Raw genomic sequence first — 18,932 nt, forward strand, 5'->3', positions numbered from 1 at the left:
TGAAGCTTAATTTTACTAGCAATTGTTAAATAATTCAATACCCATCTTTTCTGTCTCTTTAATGCCTCTGAAAAATCAAAACCCTTCACAAATTAAAGGCCAAATCCTGTTTACTCTTTCCTTTTCTAAAGCAACTTTGACATCAATAAAGGCTGTTTTTGTGACTTGGGCTCAGATTAAAAGTTCTGTCAGTGCGAGTATTTATTTTATTTTTTTTTTTTAAATCAGGAGCATGCCTTTTTTTTTTTTTCCTTTTTAATCAAAATACTTCTCTTATGCAAAGCTTTAAAAATACAAAGGCAAATGCTTCTAGTATGGCCAGCTTGCTTTCTTTATAGAAATGGATTACATTAACATTTTATACCAATAAACTATGACCCCCTTCAGGAAGGAGGATTTGTTCCCTTCCCTGCACCCTCTGTTCACCTCCCGAAGGGACAAGCTCGCAGGCTAATTGCCCCTTGCCCAGTTTTAAAGGCTCTTCAGGAAGAAGCCCTGCTGACCTTGGCGCTCGAAGAAGGACTTGAAGTTTTACCCGCAATAACGCCTTCAGTTTGGCACAGAGCGGTGGTTTCGATGAAAACAAGCCCCCACTCAAGGCTGTGAAGGGCTCCTGGCTGCAAGGGGGGTTAAACCTGCACCAAGCTGGCCTGATGGCTCAGGTCTCAAGGGTTGGGTCCCCTCTGACCCAGGAGAAACAGAGTCTTCTCTCGGGCAGCTATTTAATACTGCACCCAAATCCCACTCCATGCTCCAAAACGGTCTACCTAAAAGTGCACAAATGCTGCCTTTTCAAGGTCACTTGGCCAAATTGGCCAAGCATGAGCCCATCTGGGTCCCTACGTTGTGTCCATACCATGACACGCTGGTGTCTATGATGACAACATTGGCCATGATGCTCAGAAGCTGCAGAAACATTGATCCTTTGCTCCAGAAGCTTTTCTCTAGTTTACAGAAAAATGACATGGCTTGTAGGGTCCACTCCCAAAGCCTGGTGTTTGGTGGGAACCTTGCCATGTTTCAGTGAGGTTTGGACCAACCCCAGCTTCTGGATGCAGCCAACATTTGCAATCCCAAGGACAGTCTTACAAAAATAAAAAGATCTGAAACAAGACGCAGCACTAACATACATGGAGACAGCTGGTCATCACATGGGCTACTGCTAAACCAGCTCCATATGCTTAAATCTCAGGTGCACCCTCAACAGAGGCTTTATAGTCTTTCAGGCAGTGACATAAATCTGTTCATCTTGCAAAACCTGACACTATTACAAATTATTAGACACCCTTCTTTTACGTTTTGCACTAAATTATGTAACATTAAAAATGACCAGATGAAGAATTCATCATAAAAAGGCATGACACCAGCAATCTGAGCTTTGAAACGTCCAAAGCTCACGGCAGGTTTCTCACACCGCAGGAAATCCCTGTGAAGTTTAAGAGCTTAAAATTAGCACACTAGTGAGTGAAAGTCACTTTGTACAGTGAGTTGAGGTTCACTTCTCCCCAATGCCAATTAAATGTTTTTTTAATCTGTGGCCTCAAATCATCACCAAAAAAACCTCATGACTAAAAGGAAAACCCAAACTGAAAAAACTGAAAAGTTTCTTGTCAAAGTACTTTTGAAGCTGGTAAAGCACTTGATGGTTTTAATTTAATCCGGACGTGGACGACAAAGTTATTGAGGTCATGATTCTCACCTAAATCTTCCCTCTCCTAGATTCTGAGCCCAAACAAGACTGTCCCAAATTAAACACCAATGAAAAAAAATCCCTCCATTTCTTCTTCTGAAAACTTGAAAACAAGCTAACAGAGACCTCCATTCTCTGTGCCAGCCAGGAGTGACCAGACCTTAAGAGCCACATACTTGGAAGCCCGAGTCTCCAGCAGCCACACTAAGAATGGCTAGGGTTTGTTTATTCAGATGTTTACATGAGAAGATGCTTGCAGAAGCTCTCTTTCCAGAAGCACTAACAAAATCTTGCCTGTGGAAGAACGTCCATATTGCTCCCATGCTGGACTAAGGTCTGGTCCAATGTACTTTGAGGCCAGAGGGATTTTTGCTATAAACCTGCCAGTAGGATGCTGACCCCCTGGACATGCACCTGCAGTGAGTATAGGGCTTGGAGGAGAATCAGACTTCAAGGAAGAGAAAGCATTCGGGTGGTCAACACAGAGCTTTGTTTTCTTTGAGTTGCTTAAGAAAAGGGGCTTTATAGACCGAGATGGATCACCAGTACCATTATTTTATCTTTGTGTTTGATTTAAATTTTATATGAAGCCATTAAAGAGCTCCACAAGCGTTCTGCAGCTGTTGTGACATTCACACACATCCGATCCCTCTAAGCAAACACCTGCATACAAGTATCTTCTCAGACGCACCAGGTGAGGTTTCCAAATGCAAGTTATTGTTATCACCCCACATCTGGCTCCTATGGAAATCAGCCTTCCCCTTGACTTCCAAAGCAGCTATGCCAGAAGAGTGAGAACATTTTACAACTGTCTTCATACAGAAACTGGAATCTTCCTGCAGTTCGTAGATGCTAAAGTCAGGAAGCACCGATTTTAAAAATAATCAGCGTTTTGTACAAACTGTTTTCTAGGGAGTTTGAGATTTTTCAAAACAAACCAACAGAAACCCAGGAAATAATCCCTGAAGTTCTGCCCTTTCCTCACATGTCACCTATGTTTAACAGTCTGCAACATCTCCGAATTGCTGGATGCCTTCTGATAAACTGCCACACTGAGTACTCAAATGTTGGTGAAAATATTTATAATAGTTTAAGCAAGCCTGTCTAAACCTATCTATTGAGGTTTTGATGTGCTGCTGTAACATGCTGATCCCTGCAAAGGTGGGGACGTGCTACAGGAACAAGTTGTCCCGGACATGAAGATCCACTTGCATTATTTGGTGTGGCTGTAGAGGTTATTCCTGAGAGCTCTTTTACTCCTACGGCTATTTCAAGGTTTGTGCATATCCTGCGTGGTCAAAGGTTTCAGGCTGTAACAGTTGCCTGGAAGAAGTCTCAGTGGTTAGACTAAAAGAGGAAAGAACACACCATTTATTTAATTAAAGAAAGCACCAAGTTTTTGTGCTTTTGAAAGCCATCATGGGATGATGGCTGCTGGAAGTACTAAGGAAAAACAATAGCTAGCGATTTCTGGAATTAAAAATAATATATATATAAAAATATATATACATAAAAAATATATATACAAATGCGGCTGTGTGGTGCTTAGTTGCCTGCTGGGGTTAAACCATGGCAACAAATATATATAATATCACCACAAATCCCTACGGCCTTACTGCAAATGAAATGCACAGCAACCAGAGTGGGAGACCTCAACACCATTTGCAGTCTATGACTGAAGGAACAGTTTATATTAAATACTGCAAGCATTTTGTTAAGGAGTAGAATTAGGCACCTTCTCTCCACTCACATGTTGTATTCAATAACCTAAGACCCCTCTGTTCTTTTCCATCTCAACCTCTGCATCATTTACACAACCAGGATGAGAGTTCGCTCTTTCATAAGTACGTTGCAAGAACAAATTCATTAGCATTTGTGAGGCTGAGATAACAGGTAATTGGGTGGGTTAATTCAAATTATTTTCATCTTTAAAAAAAAAACCTAACAGCCTTTCTATTCTTTTACAATCCATAACTCTCAAAACCGATTTCCTTCTCACAGTGATCTTAATATTAATTAAATGAGCTTTTGTGTTCCAACACCAGTAAAGATTAAGCACCACATAAAACAGCTGCAGCAAAGCCCCATCCAAAGTCCAATTTAACCTGCTAGCTGGTTCCCAGCTGGCAACCCACGCACCGCGTGCTTGGAAAGAGGCTTTTTTGTCATCTCTGAAGTCACCCGAGGACTCCTCCTTCAGCCCCAACACATTACGGGGGGTTGCTAACTAATGGAGCTATTAAGCAGTGGTTCTGCCTCTTGGACTCAACCCATCCGCCCAGCCACGTGTGGAAAATACAAAGAGAAAGTCACGAAATGCATTATATTCTAAATAATCTATTGTTTCGGAACAGTGGGGTCACAGCACTGTTGATGGACTCACAAACTGAGCAGCAAAGATTCAAGTTTCTTTCCTCTCTGGTGGGATATGTGAACTACTGCCAGTAGAAAGACGCGACGACCCCAATTTCCATGCTCAGGTAAGTGTCTCTTGTCCTCAAGGCTGCTTAATATGCACTATCTGCTTGCTTGGCTTCTTGAAGAGACACAGATGCAAGTATGCTTTTAATTGTTTTCCTGAATCAGACCCCTGGAGCCATCAATATCTCACATATGTAATTATAAATCATGAGTCTTGCAACTGAAGCGCAATCAGCACATCTAGCCATAAATCTTCCAGATATCAGCAATTTCTCCAAAGCTGCTTTTTGACAAAACCTGATGCAGCATGAACTAAATAAGTCAGGCAGAAGAAACTGCTGGCATTGAGGTTCGCAGCCCACTGGTGCTGTAGCATTGGACAGGCTCCAGACCCCAAGAAGCCCCCAAAAACTCACGCTTTGCCAGGTGGGAAATGAATCATTCCTGGAGATCACGAGAAGGCGGAATCCACCCTGGGACACCCCAAGTCCAGATCAGGTCATCACTCTGCAATTTCACAGCATTTCCAAAGACCTTTTTTGGACTTCCCACAGGACACAGAAAGCATCGGCTTTCTTCCATTTTTTGTTGACGCCCAGGTTTTCTGGACTCTTAGTAAACTCTGATCAATGTATATCATTAATAACAAAGGACTGGATAAATCCTGGCTGCATCTCCTAGAGCAAAGTATGTCCGGATATGTAATACAAGCATGTATTCATTTATACACACACATTAGCACCATTTGAACTAGGAAATCAAAACATCTCTGCAAGAGCTCGTGCTGATGAAGATCAGGATCTATATGATGACCATTTCAAATGTCACTTGCTGTCTGCCTCTTCTGTGAGAACTAATTTAGACATGATACATTACGCTGTAATCACAATTTTATCTTCTGGGCAGAGGTAGTCAGAGGAAGTCTGTAAGCCTGGCAAGGGAAGTCTAGCTGTGAAATGCATGCACAACTGAGTGCTAAGATTGAGGGTATCTTTGTGTATCAGGATTTTAAATGTTAATGGAAAAAAAAAAATACAAAAGAAGATGTATTACAGAATACAGGTATTATTCCGGCATCCCTCCTAGGCATTAAGAGAGACTACTTCTTGTAGGGAAATTATTGGGTAAAGCAGGAGCCTGGAGCCAGTTTGAGACTGGGCCATATTTTAGATGAGTTTCATGCCATCAGCTCTCTTTGCCTGGATAATTATATCTTGTGAATTATCCATGAGAGAAAATTGCCTCCAAACGTATTCACGCAGCTGTCTGCCTCCAGTCTCCGCTGCTGAGTATTTGGTAGGGGCTGACACACCGGGGCTCACAAGCACACTGGAGCACCCCTCGCAGGCAGGGGAACCTCTCTTGGGGCTGCCATAATCCCCATGCACTGAGAGAGTAAAACCAAAAAAAGGAACGAACTGCCTTACTTCACTTCCACTCTGTTATCCTAAAAAGTTGCTAAAAACTAATGTACCTCTGTATACTATAATTTCAGAATTTCCTCTAATCCCATGCATAATTACATGGAGCAGTGCACTGGTATCCCTTTCATGCAAATATTGCCATAAAGTGCATAGTTTTCATAGCATTATATGACAAAAAAATAACCGTAGTCATTTATTTCTGGTCTGTATGCGGTTACATAACATAATGCAATGAGACAGTATTTTTCATGAGCTTTTTGTTGTGGACACCACCCATTTATCTTTCTCATAATCCTTCCCCCAGTGCATGTTAACAATGTTATTTTAGTAAGTTGTTTAATTATTTAACATGGCTGGGAGGCTACCGGGTTTGTTACAGAAGCCCTTTCCCTGAGCACGCTTCAGAGGCAATGCCCTTCCACCCCGGCTCCCTTTAACCCCCGAGCCCCGATTCCCACACACCGTGGCCTCAAGCAGCAGCGTCCACATTACAGATGCCGTTAACAAAGCCAAAGTGGATGATCACGACATGCATCCTTGTTGCTGCCAGTCGAGTGTCTCTCTAAGCCGCCTCCGATCTCTAATTCATTGGTGGTTCAACTCAGCAGTGCTCAAGAGCTGAGCAGGCAGACCCGCAGGATTACAGGGCTGCAGACGCTGTGGGGCTCATGGGACACCACCCGCTCTAAGGTTATGTCTCTGAAAGGGGATGTAACTGGTGCAGAAGGGTTGTGGGAACCCCAGAGCAGACTGATAAACCTCTCGCACCTCCCAGCTCCTCCTAAGCAGTAACTGCTTGCAATCTGCTTAAATACAGAAATATGATGCTCAATATGCCATCCACATTTTAGCAACATGCACCGGAACAACCTAATACGACATTCTGCCCAAGAGGAGACAACTCCACGGCAAACCTTCCATTTCTATAGCAGTAGATCAGAAGTACATAAAACCTGAAGGCAGCACTCACTCGAAGCTTAGCAGTACCTGCTGGCTCTCAGCACTGAACCAAGGGAAAAAAGTGTGTTGGTAGATCTGGAGACACGTGTAAGTGTCCAACATCTGCGTGAGGCCATTTGCACTCCTGGCTTTGGTGGCCGCCTTTGTAAACCAGTTCATATCTGGGGAGCCTGGGGCAAAGCTATATCCTAAAAAAACGACATCCTCCTTGCATTTGGTACTGACCTCCCCACTCCGCCTCTTCACAGCCATCCAACCCTTCGCTCCCCATAGCTCTCCTCCTCCTCAGTCAATCACTCTTCTTCCCTGTCTCCTTCCCTTCTCATCTCCCCTGCCATCAAACACCAACTTCCACAAAGAAGCCTGTCCCTCCCCATCTGTCTCTGCCACAGCTTGCCCTCCTTAACCGCTCCCCTAAGCACAGTGAAACTGAAATTAAAACCGCCTTCTTGTAGGACAATATAACAGAAGGTCATGCCATATATTTAAATGTTGTATTTGGGGGGGGTTCAGTTTCCTCAATGCACTGTGCCTGACAGTTTTTGAACCACAGCAAGCTCCCGGGGTCGTGTCGCAGTCACAGGGAACATCCTATGTGCCCAAAGCCTGACTGTTTCTCCCAACTACAGTGGTTCAGTCTAATAAAAGAGGTTGCTCTTCCCTGCAACACTTTCTTGACTTTTACATCCCCTGGCTGAGAAAGGCTTATCCTAACAGAGACGGTCCACTTTTATCATCCTCCAGAGGCACCAGTTTGTGCACTGCAGTCACACTGCCGTAGGGACTGCCAGCACCCCATTGCTCACACCTCACTTGCAAAGGCTTCTCAATTCCTCAGCTTCGCCTTCTGCATACCGCAGCCATTCAGCCTCTCCTTTAACAAGTCCAGCAGCTTGCATTTGGTTAAAATAACTGTCTATTCCTCAAAGACTTGATTCCTGTCCAGAACAAACTGTCAATTCCTCCACTGATGGCTGAATATGCTGTCTGGAACAACGGAGCCCAAAGGAATAAAAAAGGTCTCTGTGTAAGTGGGAACAGACTTAATCTCAGCTTCCAGGGATTATACCACTGACCAAAGCACAGACATTTTGGTTCAGGATTCAGATCAAGCGTGGATTCGCACACACGCATCTTTTATATGCCTGAGGACAAGCCTTCTCCATATTAACCAAGTTAGGAGCAATATATCCTATTTACCTGGCCAGAAAACAACTCCGGATCATAGCATCACTTCTGATATTTAGGGGCTGTCAAGGGAAAATCATTGACGTCTGCACACAGAGCAGCCCCAGCCTCGAACCCACACGGAGCTATTCCCTCCCCTCCTGCTTTTGTTTTGTCAGAACGGGCTTGTCCCACACCTGAAGTCTGGAGGGGCTGGGGCAACATTTCAGAGCTGCCCACCCTGTAAGCTGAAGTGTTAGAACAACCTAAGACACATTTTTACAAAGTTTGTCCGAGAGGCGATGTACTTTTTATTCAACAAAAAACCAGCACTGTATTCCATGAATTCACGCTTAGTTCATTACACAGGAATAATCACCTCATTCCTTATGATTTGCAAAAACTTAATGCTGTAATTAAGGTAAAGTGACTTTGTCGTATGCAGTTAAACAGAAGACTGTACAAATCTACACAGTTCCTGTACTTCCCCAGTGTTTTTGCATATTGTTACCAAATAATACACCCTTCCAAATCCTTTCACCCTAGCAAAACCCTTCCTGGCTTGTGTTACAGCCTCTTTGAGCTGGCTCGTGTTATGATACAATATCCAACCCCTCTAAGCTGGCTGCCTCATTTTATCTTTCTGCATTTTACCTCACTGCACCTCGCTGACGGAGAGCGAGCGGCCCCCAGGCTCTGCGACGTACCTGATGGGCAGCGAGGGGTCTCCAGCATCCCACCAGTCCTTGGGGGGGCTGATGTACATGCACCACAGCTCCCAGCTGTACCCGTGGGCAGAGTTTTCGTAACGCTGCACCTCAAAGTTGTCCTGCTTGATGTTGTCTATGGAGGGAAGAATGACCCTTCTCCGATTTTCCTGAATTCGCGAAAGCACCGGCTCAGCCCTGAGTGGTAAAAAGAAGCAAAGCGCAGGAAGAGACCATTAATTTCTCCCATAATTTGCAGATGGACACTGTAGCTTTTGTACAGCTTGTGCACTTAAATGAGGATAAGAAAACAGGCGTTCTTGTCGCCATTCAGTAAATAGAAGGGAATAACATGGATTCCTCTCTCCCATTCACAAGTGGCATCATGTCTCTGCAGAGACACAGCAAAACCCAGCCAGATGAGCCCGGAGACTGTCACGAGGCTCCTCGCAGAGTCAGCGAGTGACCCCAGATTGCAACGCACTGGCCTCTGTCTCACCCTTCCACTCGTCCCTGCTTTTATCAGCACACAAATCACAGAGAGGCAAAGCATTCACGCTGCCAAGTTTAAAAGGTTATTTCTGAAAGGCTTGCCAAGCTTTGTCAGCCATAAGGGAGATGCTGCAAGAGGCTTCAGCGCTTCCACTTGATGGGATCTCCCACCCGGACATGTCCCTTGCGTGGAGCTGCCACCGGAGCAGAGAGGCCAGCCGCCGCGCACGGAGCTGAGGTAGCTGCAGCCCTGGAGGCTTGGGGAGTTTTAGTGCTCTCCTACGCAACTGACTACACAAATTCATGGACCAGCTGAAGCTTTCAGCACAAGGCAAGGACTGTTTTCACAAACTAAGGCGTTAAGCCGTGGAAATGAATTAAAGCCTGTGAAACTGGATCTTATCTTTTCCTGCAGAGCTAGTACACCATGTTTTCTCTGGTGTACTGGTTTAAAAAAGCATTATTAAATAACAATTCCATATTCTGAACTTCTTAATTTTCAAAATGTCCATGTTTTTAAGCTGAGCTTTCCTGACACCTTTACTAAGGTAGCAAATGAAATTAGATGATACATTAACTAGAGGCCAGTTTTGCAGCATGGGCCGACTGTACAGCCAGGAGCGGCTCAGAGAAGGTGCTCAGCAACCACCTGGACACTCTTTCCATACAAGAACTATGGACCATCAGAAGAAACAGGTTTGAGATGGACAACAAGGAGTTAGCTCTTTCCACAGTGGCTAGTTAAGCTGTGGAGCACCTTTACCCAAGGATGCTGTGAACGCCTGAAGTTTTACATGGGCTCAATAGACAACAGGAAAAAACTCATGAGAAATTTAGTCATGGTTTCTAAATACATAGATGCCGTGTCTGCCTCGCATCTGCAAATTGTTGGACTTCGATAGCACACTCTGAAGGAATATCGTACGTGCTAGCCCTGCTCGTTTATGCTTTCCTAGGCTTCTGGCTATGGTCAGGGTCACAACATGAGGCTAGACAGGCTCTTGGTCTGCCGCAACATGGCTGCTCTCACATACTTCTGTTCCACCTGGATAGTTATCCTGTGTAAAGCTGTGATGTGCGTCTGCAGGGTAGCTGCACACAGATTCCTGTGCTGTCACGCACGGGTGGACATCTTGCATGAAAACACGATCCACAGGCTGGGAAGCCTGGCTCAAAAATTTCCCTTCTGTGAAGCAAGGCCATGAAGGATGTGTTTTGTTTAAACCATGCTTTAACTAGTCCAGACTTCCCCCCAAATCCAAAAAACCACGTCTCTGGGCAGAACAGGATAAATTCTTGAAAGCAGTACTGTCTGAAGGCTCTTTTTTCCCTTGGGACACAGTTCGAGGACTCTGTAACTACAAAATTCATCTCTGGGACACTCAAATGTGTTCAGAGCAGGGGGTGCACTCAGCCTCACCTCTGCAGCCCAAGAGCCACTGATTGCCCTGGGCTCAGTCTGCCAGCACAAGGAATAACTTGCACTCTTAGTGCCTCCAGCAACAGCAGCAGGTACATAACACCAGACTGAGTCAAGCCCATGCTGCACAAAAGCTCACTCACTATCCCTAGAAAAGATGTTTCAAGAGCTCAGTAAATGGGAGCTTCCTCTGTATCTCAATAAAATCTTGTGTGAGGACTTAGTGACCTGAAGAGCAGAACTTGAATTCCCTGAAGCTGGGAATACAGGTATCAACATAAGAAACAGCTCTTAAAGACACCCTTCAGCTGCATTGTCATTACAAAGAATTCAATAACTGCACAGACCTCTTTGTTTGCAGCTGCTAAAGCATTTTTCTTGTGGATGTTACTCTCTGTTCAAATGAGATGCAAGTTAGCTTCTTCTACCTCCACTTTTTTAAACACGGACCATTTACTTTTTACACTTGGTTAGAGGAAAAAAAGAAAAAAAAAAATCACTCTCAGGCTTCTCTCATGATCTAGACTCAAACTTAAGCCACTTGAACTCAAATGTTTTGAATCTCTCTGAAAAAATCCTTATGAAACACCTTTCGCTGCTTCTGCACCTCTGCACTTATTCCTAGCTGCAGAAGAAACAAATCAATCTAAACCACCTAAGCCTTCCCCAGTGGGATCCAGCTGCAAAGGGCAAGGAAGCAGGGAACACTTTCTCTTTCAATCCCTTGCTGCCTGGGCTTTTTTAAACTTACAGAAATTACTTAAGGCTAAGGGAATGGGAAATCAACCTGAAAAACGTAAACAGGGGGTACAAGGATGTGCATGCATAAAAGCAGGGAAGAGAAAAGGATTACAGAAAACAAGGGCAAGGCAAGGTTTTCAGTGGCCATTCAATACAGAAGGAAGACAGGATTAATACGCCAGCGGGCTTGTTTGCAAACACATCCTTACAAAATGATGGACTGTCCCTTGTTTAATGCACTGCACACACTCTAACCGAGACCTTGAGGTTGAGCACCTACCAGCCGGCAGTGAACTCCACATGAGCATCAAAAAATCCAGTGATCTGGCCAGTGGCAGCTTTCCATCCTTCAATACGAGCTCGGATAAGGCCTTCCCTCTTCTGGTTGCGCACCACCTTCACGAGGCCTGGGTATCGTTTATTGACGTATTCTTCTAGTGGCGCCTTCAGTTCCTCTAGAGAAGAAGTGCCAGAGAATCCATTGAAAAGGTGCAACAGTTTTCACCTAAAATAAACCCACTTTATTGATGGATATGAGCATAACTTACTGGAGCCACACATCTCTCAACACCACTGGGAGGGATATAATCGTTTAGGGTCAATCAATGCTGATTTGCAAAAGACCGCACGATAGTGGACTGACCACAACCCTTACAAAAGAAATTCAAGGTTGCCAAGAACATTGCTGTTGGACGACTAAGGAGCCCAAATGCCATCTTTAGAGGCAAAGGGCAGCAAGAGGCCAGCTAGATTGCCTTGCAGTATCTAGGTATCACCCCACTGAAAGATAAGAATAGAAAGAAGCCACCTGTGGATACCAAACACTAGTGCTCTGAATTTCTGATGGAGATTTTAGCTGAATGGATTGCTAGAAATGCTGCAAAACCCATCTGAAGTAACTTAAAGTGCATCAAAACTGTGTATGAGCGTCACTATCCTTTTTACTCAGCCTCACTACAACAGTCTTGGCATTTGCTCTATGTTTTCCAAGCTTTGCCACTAGAAAATTTGAAATTCCCCCTGCTTTTATGATAGGATAAAAGACATTTTGGCTTTGTTCAGAAGTTCCTCATACTGCGTATCTTCTGTTCATTGGAAACTGCAGGTCATTTAATTACGTTGTCTAAGCCCGTGTATGTACTATGGCTGAGAACATAATGGATCTGTCAGCCTGCAGTCATTACCAGCATTAAACTTTTTGATAGTTACAAGTATTGAGTATAAAAGACACACAGGACTTTGAATGTGGAAGCATATGAAAGGTTACAATAAGAGGTAAGTACTAGTATGTTTTTTCAACAATTTGGAAAAGTGCTAGTCCTCTGCCAGAAGCCTTGGTCCTTTTACTTCCTGGTGCATCCGTTAAACGCATAAAGATCTACTGACGAGAAGTACTCTGTAAAAGCTAAGCAATACCACTGTGTACCAACACAGACTATTAACACCATGAAAGCAGTTCCTGAGAATGTCTTTTATTCCTATGAGGCTCCAGGACAACAGAAAATTAAGATATGGTCCGTGACCCCAAATTACAGTCTACTACCTTCACACATACTCTCTCTCCAGAAAAACAAGAAAAAAAAAAAAGGTCACCATTGATATAATCCACATGGTAAAATACTTGAGACATATGAGCATACGGGGGTTCCGACATGAAGGAAACATGGCAACAGAGAGCAAAAGAGTCAACAGCAAGTCCCATCTGCTGGGCTTAGCCCGAGAAATCAAAGGAAAAGGGATTATCTGTTCCCTTCCCTTCCATGCCTTCTTCCAAGCACATAAAACGTGCTTTCTTCAGACTGCCTTTCTGGGAAGGTTTCCCTCACATCTCAATTTCCCAGAAGTCTCATTTCTCTTTTATGCTGAAGTGGGAATAAAAAGAATAAAGCAAATGAGCCCCTTCCTCAATTCAAAGCATCTGCATCACATACATACATAACTTAGCAACTTCCATTTCATGCTGAGCCACTCAGAGAAAAGCCAGTATTTTATGGAGACAACAACTCTCCCGAATGGTTTTAAGGAGACAGAGACACACATTTTTTTGACAGATGAAACCTCACGAGCATAGCACTGGCATCTCACATGTTTTTGTCAGAAGGTAAGTCATTAATGCTGCAGACCACTGCATTACAGGCTAGACTGAACAATTAAAACAACTTTCAAATTGGAGTTCTAATCTCAGTTGAAGGAAAACAGGAAAAATATTCATGGGAATTGTTTGAGCAGCTCGAAGGACAGCATAGCTCTAGTGAAACAGGGAAGAATTGTAACGTCATGTCTCAAAGGCAGCGAAGGGTGAAGCCTGAGCGATTGCTACGCCCACCATGCCGTGGAACAGGCAGCTCGTCAGAAACTCCCCAGGGAGCCACAGCCACATCCTCCTCCTCTCTGAAAGGAAGCCTCATGCCAGCAGGTGAAGAACTGACATGCTGAGAGCACGAAGGCCAGTACAGCACAGCCGTGCACCCGCGAAACAGCACGAGGCGACCATGGAGAGTCGGTCGGGAAGATGCTTATGATTAGCATCATTCTAACCCACCGCCCCATTCATTAGCAGAGGCCAGAGTGCCCCTCTTTTGCCCACAACACATGCTACAAGCATCTCTAACGGGCTGCTACCCAAATGGAGAAACACTCAAGAGCGGTGAAAGCATTAACCAGACATGGTTCCAGGCCCTCTCTCCACTAAGGGCTTCCTGTACAACCTTGCACAGACTTGCTCCTTTCCGGACTTTGCTCCCTGCCTTCCCTCCCAGCCTGGCTCAGCCCACAGCACACGCCTTTTGGGTGAGAATTCACTTTTCTTATGTGCCTGTGCAAGCCCTAAAGGAGAGGATGGCTGCACATCCGTGCTGGCCTTTGCCAGTCTCTCGCCCTTCTGAGCTGGTTTGCAGTTCTGCGGGAAGAGGGCATGGTGCACAGCAGCTGCTGAGCGCTATTTTGGTATTATGAGATACATACTTGGCACTCAACTGGGCGTCCAGCCAGCAGGCACAAGGATGGGGTGGGCTTTGCATTTCATTTCTCAGCACATCCAGGAGCACAGGTGTGGAAAATCCAGTATTAGGTAACAAAAGTGAAATGCCAATCTCCGGGAATGCTCTGCAGAACTGCCGTTCAAGTATTAAGCGAGCCTTGGCCCAGGTCTTCCCTCGCCAATGAGCAGGACTGACGTGGCTGTGTCGAAAAGCATCAGTGGAAACCCCAGCGCAGGCACAGCCGCACTGTCAGAGCTCCTCCGGTCCCACAGATTCTGGTCCTGTCGGACCAGACGTGCTCAGCTCCCTCCACGTGAACTCTGGTGGGCTGGAAATTATAACTCACTCACAAATTTCATCTTAATCCAAGTCATTTGAAGTCATTCCTAATTTTACCCTGCGTTTTCCTTCACTCAGCAGTTGCTTCATTGAGTGCCATTAGTGTAACAGGAAAACAACTTGCGGCGGCTCTGACATGTGTTGTCAGAATGCGTGGCTTCAGGCTGAGGATGCGGAAAGCTGCTGCATTAAGGTCAGTAGCAGCAAAGCTTTTCGTCTGTCATATTAACTTAAGAAATATTTCATTCCCAACTGTTGTATCTTTGCAGCACGCCCCAGAGCTGTAATAGGAAGGCTGGGAGGTCTGAAGTTGTATGCCAGGAATTAAATGCCTTGCGCTAACGGACAACAGCAGATCCCCTTGCTTAAGGGAGTCAGCTTTCACACAAACTGGCAACCTGGCCTTTGGATTTGCTATTTTCAGGACTTCATGCAAACTACAGCATGGGTGAAAGCATCTCGCAGTTCAGGTAACTTGCTGCCATTCTCCTCACCTCTGCCTTGCACAGGGTCATAGCAGTGCTTTCACCAGTTCAGCTCTTTGCTGAAAATGAGAATATCCACTAGATACTGAGCCAATGATAACTTTAGCATGATAATCAGCCCAGTGTTCATAACCTGAAACTCTGGATGCAAAGTAATGACAAAGAAAGTCAGGAGCCAAGACGGGAGCAGAGCAGTGGCTCCCCAGCTCACCTTCATCCTTCCTAATCAAAGGACCACATATTTAGGCCATGCACTCGTGAGCTACCTGAGCGGGTGGATCTACGTGGGCTACACAACCAGTATTTTGATCCAAACTAAGCACTGCAATGGAATCCAGAGACTCCTTTCTCTTCTGTATCCTATGGCACTCTTTCCCCCCCCACTCATGCATCCTTTGGGGAAGCCTACTGGACCATCCTTCAGAGCACACCCACATCATTCTTAAGTCATGTTTATTAAGGATGCAATCAATATTTGCACATGGAGGTATTTGTGAACGTTTGGTCTTTGCCATTGCATGAGCTACTTCCAGGGAAGATTTGCAGAGAGAAATCCTACTGAAAATGCCAGCAGGTTCAATTTCAATCCTGCCTTTTGTTCTCCATCCGGCCGTATTGATCTTCACTGAAGGGCAAGTCCAAGGAACTAGAATCCAATAGACCTGTTGCTCTATTAGAAAACCCATCTGCCAGCTGCAATGACTTAGGTTATCTATTGCAAAGTATTCTGTCACCTACATGAGCTTCCTGCAAAATAGGCCTGCCACAGAAATTGAACCACCTGATGCCCCTGAAAGTAACCACGTCACGGACATTAGCCCAGAAGCAACCGCAGGAACATCCACTGCTCAGTGACTCCACACTGCAATTCCTGCCCAGATCTTCCCAAATCCTGTTGAAGTCGCCAGAACTAAAGATGGGAACTGCCTGTTGCCACACAAAGAACGAAGCAAAGACCACGGCACCAGAGGAGCCCAAGGAACTACCAACAACAGAAAATTTCATATACAGCAATGCCCAGGTGGTCCTAGGGAGCAGACCACACCTCCGCTACACCCCTAAAGCAAACATAGTTGTGTTTGCCAGGCTAGGCTGGGTGGGCAAAGTCTACAGAGCCCAAGGCTGTTATCAGAAACACGGAGGGCTGGAGGACACAGGAGTCGGGGCTGGGAGTGCTCCAGTGCCATGGGAGACACCAGCCCTCCCTTGTTCCACGCTCTCGCCTGCCTGAAACACCAAAGCCATCATGGGTTGGATTTCTGCAGCATGAACTCACAAAACAAACTCTTTCAACAGGCAATAAATGAATACGAGAACTTTTGCAGCGAGACTCAGAGCCAGGTGAGTCTCCGAAGCTTTCTGCCTGCAAATATTGAAGAGGAAACTGTGAAAAGGGGAGCAGGTGCATGAATCCATTCTCATACAGGGTTACAGGCAAAGCTGGTCCCACTAGGTGCATTCGGCTGCAAGCCTCTGGTTCATTTGGTTCAGCAAAAGCCAAATAGAGACAAACCAAGCAGGTTTGCTCTCTTCCATGCCTTGGCAGGACCTGAAAGCCTCGGGGACCTGAACACCAGTGGGACAGCACTAGGGCAGCTGCAATTAAGCAACCCATCTTTAGTTTGAGCAATTGGAATAATTAGGCACTTGGGTTGGACCAGCGCCTAGGAAAAGCTGAGATATGACTCAGCTTCTTGCAATTCTGTTAAAACCTTCCTCTAAACACAGACACAGACGAAACGCAAGCGAGCTAGCTCCCGGGATAGCATGCACGAACCGCTGTTGTTGCTGTTGAAATGAGCTGCAAAACAAGAAAATGATATATCAAGTCACAGCTAATACGTTACACCGAGATAAATTACAACCCATAGCATGTCTCCCTGAGTGTAGCTAGCTCCTTTAAGCAGTCTTCTATCCAAAGGTTTTCTTTTATACCAGGAGGTTTGCTTTTCAAAGAGATATTATCCCAGATTAAAAACACTAAAAGACAGACAGCAAAAAAAAAAAAAAAAAGGCAAGCAGGTGATGATTAAGCAACAGACAAAGTGTGCAGCTGCAAGATAACGTAACATCTCAGGGGCACATTGCTGCATCCCTCCAACAACCTAGGAAACGTTATCACTCAGAAACACAACCTGCCCACTGGCTTTGTAATTACACCCCGGCAACAAACACAAACAAAAGCAGCCTCCAAAAAAGTCTTTACAAAGTATAATGTGCAACTCAAGGGAGAAGGGGGTTCAAACTACAACTCCCCAAGCTTTTTCCTTCAAGGAGGGATTTTTTTTTTTCCCATTACAATACATTGGTATCTTTTATCTATGTACAGCTCAGATACAAAGAATCAGAATGACTGTGTTTATTAATTTTTAATCTCTCACTGCATACTTCTAAGTTGTGCAGTGTTGTTGTACATACCATGTGACAACAAAGCTAAGAGCAAGAAGTGTCTAATGAGTCTTCAGAAGCAGTTTGTTCCAGTTTGAAAACTACAAAACACCAAAAGGTTCTGATCGCATCTGTGTAACTAGTTAGTGGTCTACCTGAAGGGCAAATAACAGCTGGGGTGCGCAGGGTACGCGGTTCTTACCTGGGACTAATTTTAAAACTTGAAGTTGACTTGGAAATCCCAGGCGTCTTTTAACATTTGGTTTGGGAACATGCTTTGTTCTTCAATTACACCTACAAGCTGTATTTCCTCTTCACATCTGTGTAAAGTGCTCCCTGACAAAACTTACACAGAAACCCTCCCCAGCGTGCAGCCCGAGCCATGGACTTTCATGAGCCTTTATCAACCTTCCCAGAAGCTGCTCCTGGTAACCCACCAGGGTACAACACAGCTACTGGTTTTGAGCCACTATTCTCTGAAGGCCAACCTTCTTTCAGGTGTATAAAACTGAGCCCCCGAAGGCTTTGCCTAGGCTACAGCGACAAGCCATACGCCCGTAGAAATTGTCCCTCAAACACATGCGGCTGCTCACAAAGAGGCTAAAGTAATTCCTTCTCTTGTTCAATCACAGCCACCAAAGTCGCACCCATGCAACCCCATTCTCTGCTCAACACCAGCGCTTGATCCTGCAGGATTCATCTCTAAATCTTAGAGCTCTTGAGAAACTATTTTCCTGTAATTATTTTCCTGTAGGAGCCAAATCTATATATTACAACGACTTTGTTTGTAATATCCAAAGCATCAACTATATGATGTTGCTATTGCTGCTCACAATTATTTCCTACCATTAGTGGGAACTATATGACAATGTTATTGCCATTAATAATTCTTTGCTGTCATTGAAGCTCCTTGACGATGCCGAGTGTGAATGCATGGGTCCCAGAGATATGTTCTGGTTTGTATCATTTCTTTTACATGAGAAAACTAGATTATTACACGCTTGGGAGGAGCTCTCCATAAACATCTGCCAAGTTACCTCATTATCTTCCTTCAAATCCCTCCTTAAAAATCTCATTTGTCATGATGCTTACAAAGACTCAACAGCATAGTACTGACATTACTAACTAACCCTACCGGCTAATAGCATCGCCTCATTCCCTACACCCACTCTCCTTCTATACTTCCATCGCAAGGTTTGTGAGGACAGAGCCACCTTGGTGTTCAGGTGGTGTACAACCCTCAGCACAACCCTGGCCCATCACCAGGGACCCCGGATGCTCACGATCCCAATGCAATCAATGCCTCCTCTTGGTGGGATGCAGAGCGCACGTTGCCTAGGTCTGCAAGGAGGTTGGGATTTTCCCACACCCTGCACATGATGTATGAATTTGTCCCTCAATTTGGGTCATCTCCCTGCATCTGCCTCCCTGGCTAGGTGGGTGCCATAAGGCACTCCAACAGAACCCAGGCAGCTTGGTCAGCCTGCAAAAACAGGCACAAAGAGGAAATCTCAGAGCTGGAAGTGCTTGAACACATTACAAGCTTTGGCCGCCCGTCTCACTGCCCTGTCAACAGCCTGCCACCAAACCCCACCACCACTGGCCCAGCCCTTGCAGCAAGGCACCAGGGAAGACGGTGCCTTGCAACCTCAGCGGCGGATAAAGAGATTTCATTCTGCATCCTCACTGCCAGCTGCAGTCTCAGCTTATTGCGGGA

The 18,932-nt window shown here is 45.1% G+C and overlaps 1 protein-coding gene across 1 annotated transcript in view; it reads right to left on the bottom strand.

Moving 5' to 3' along the window:
* Window positions 1–18,932, bottom strand: part of GALNT17 (polypeptide N-acetylgalactosaminyltransferase 17) — a 216,665-nt gene that overhangs the window by 117,891 nt on the left and 79,842 nt on the right. Inside the window, exons 4-5 of the mRNA XM_050909051.1 lie at window positions 11,303–11,477; window positions 8,370–8,567 (exon numbers count right to left, since the gene is read on the bottom strand). Coding sequence (XP_050765008.1) covers window positions 8,370–8,567; window positions 11,303–11,477 — 373 coding nt within the window. The remainder of the gene's footprint in view (window positions 1–8,369; window positions 8,568–11,302; window positions 11,478–18,932) is intronic.

The sequence above is a fragment of the Gymnogyps californianus genome, chromosome 20, assembly GCF_018139145.2.
Source record: "Gymnogyps californianus isolate 813 chromosome 20, ASM1813914v2, whole genome shotgun sequence".
Classification (NCBI taxonomy): domain Eukaryota; kingdom Metazoa; phylum Chordata; class Aves; order Accipitriformes; family Cathartidae; genus Gymnogyps; species Gymnogyps californianus.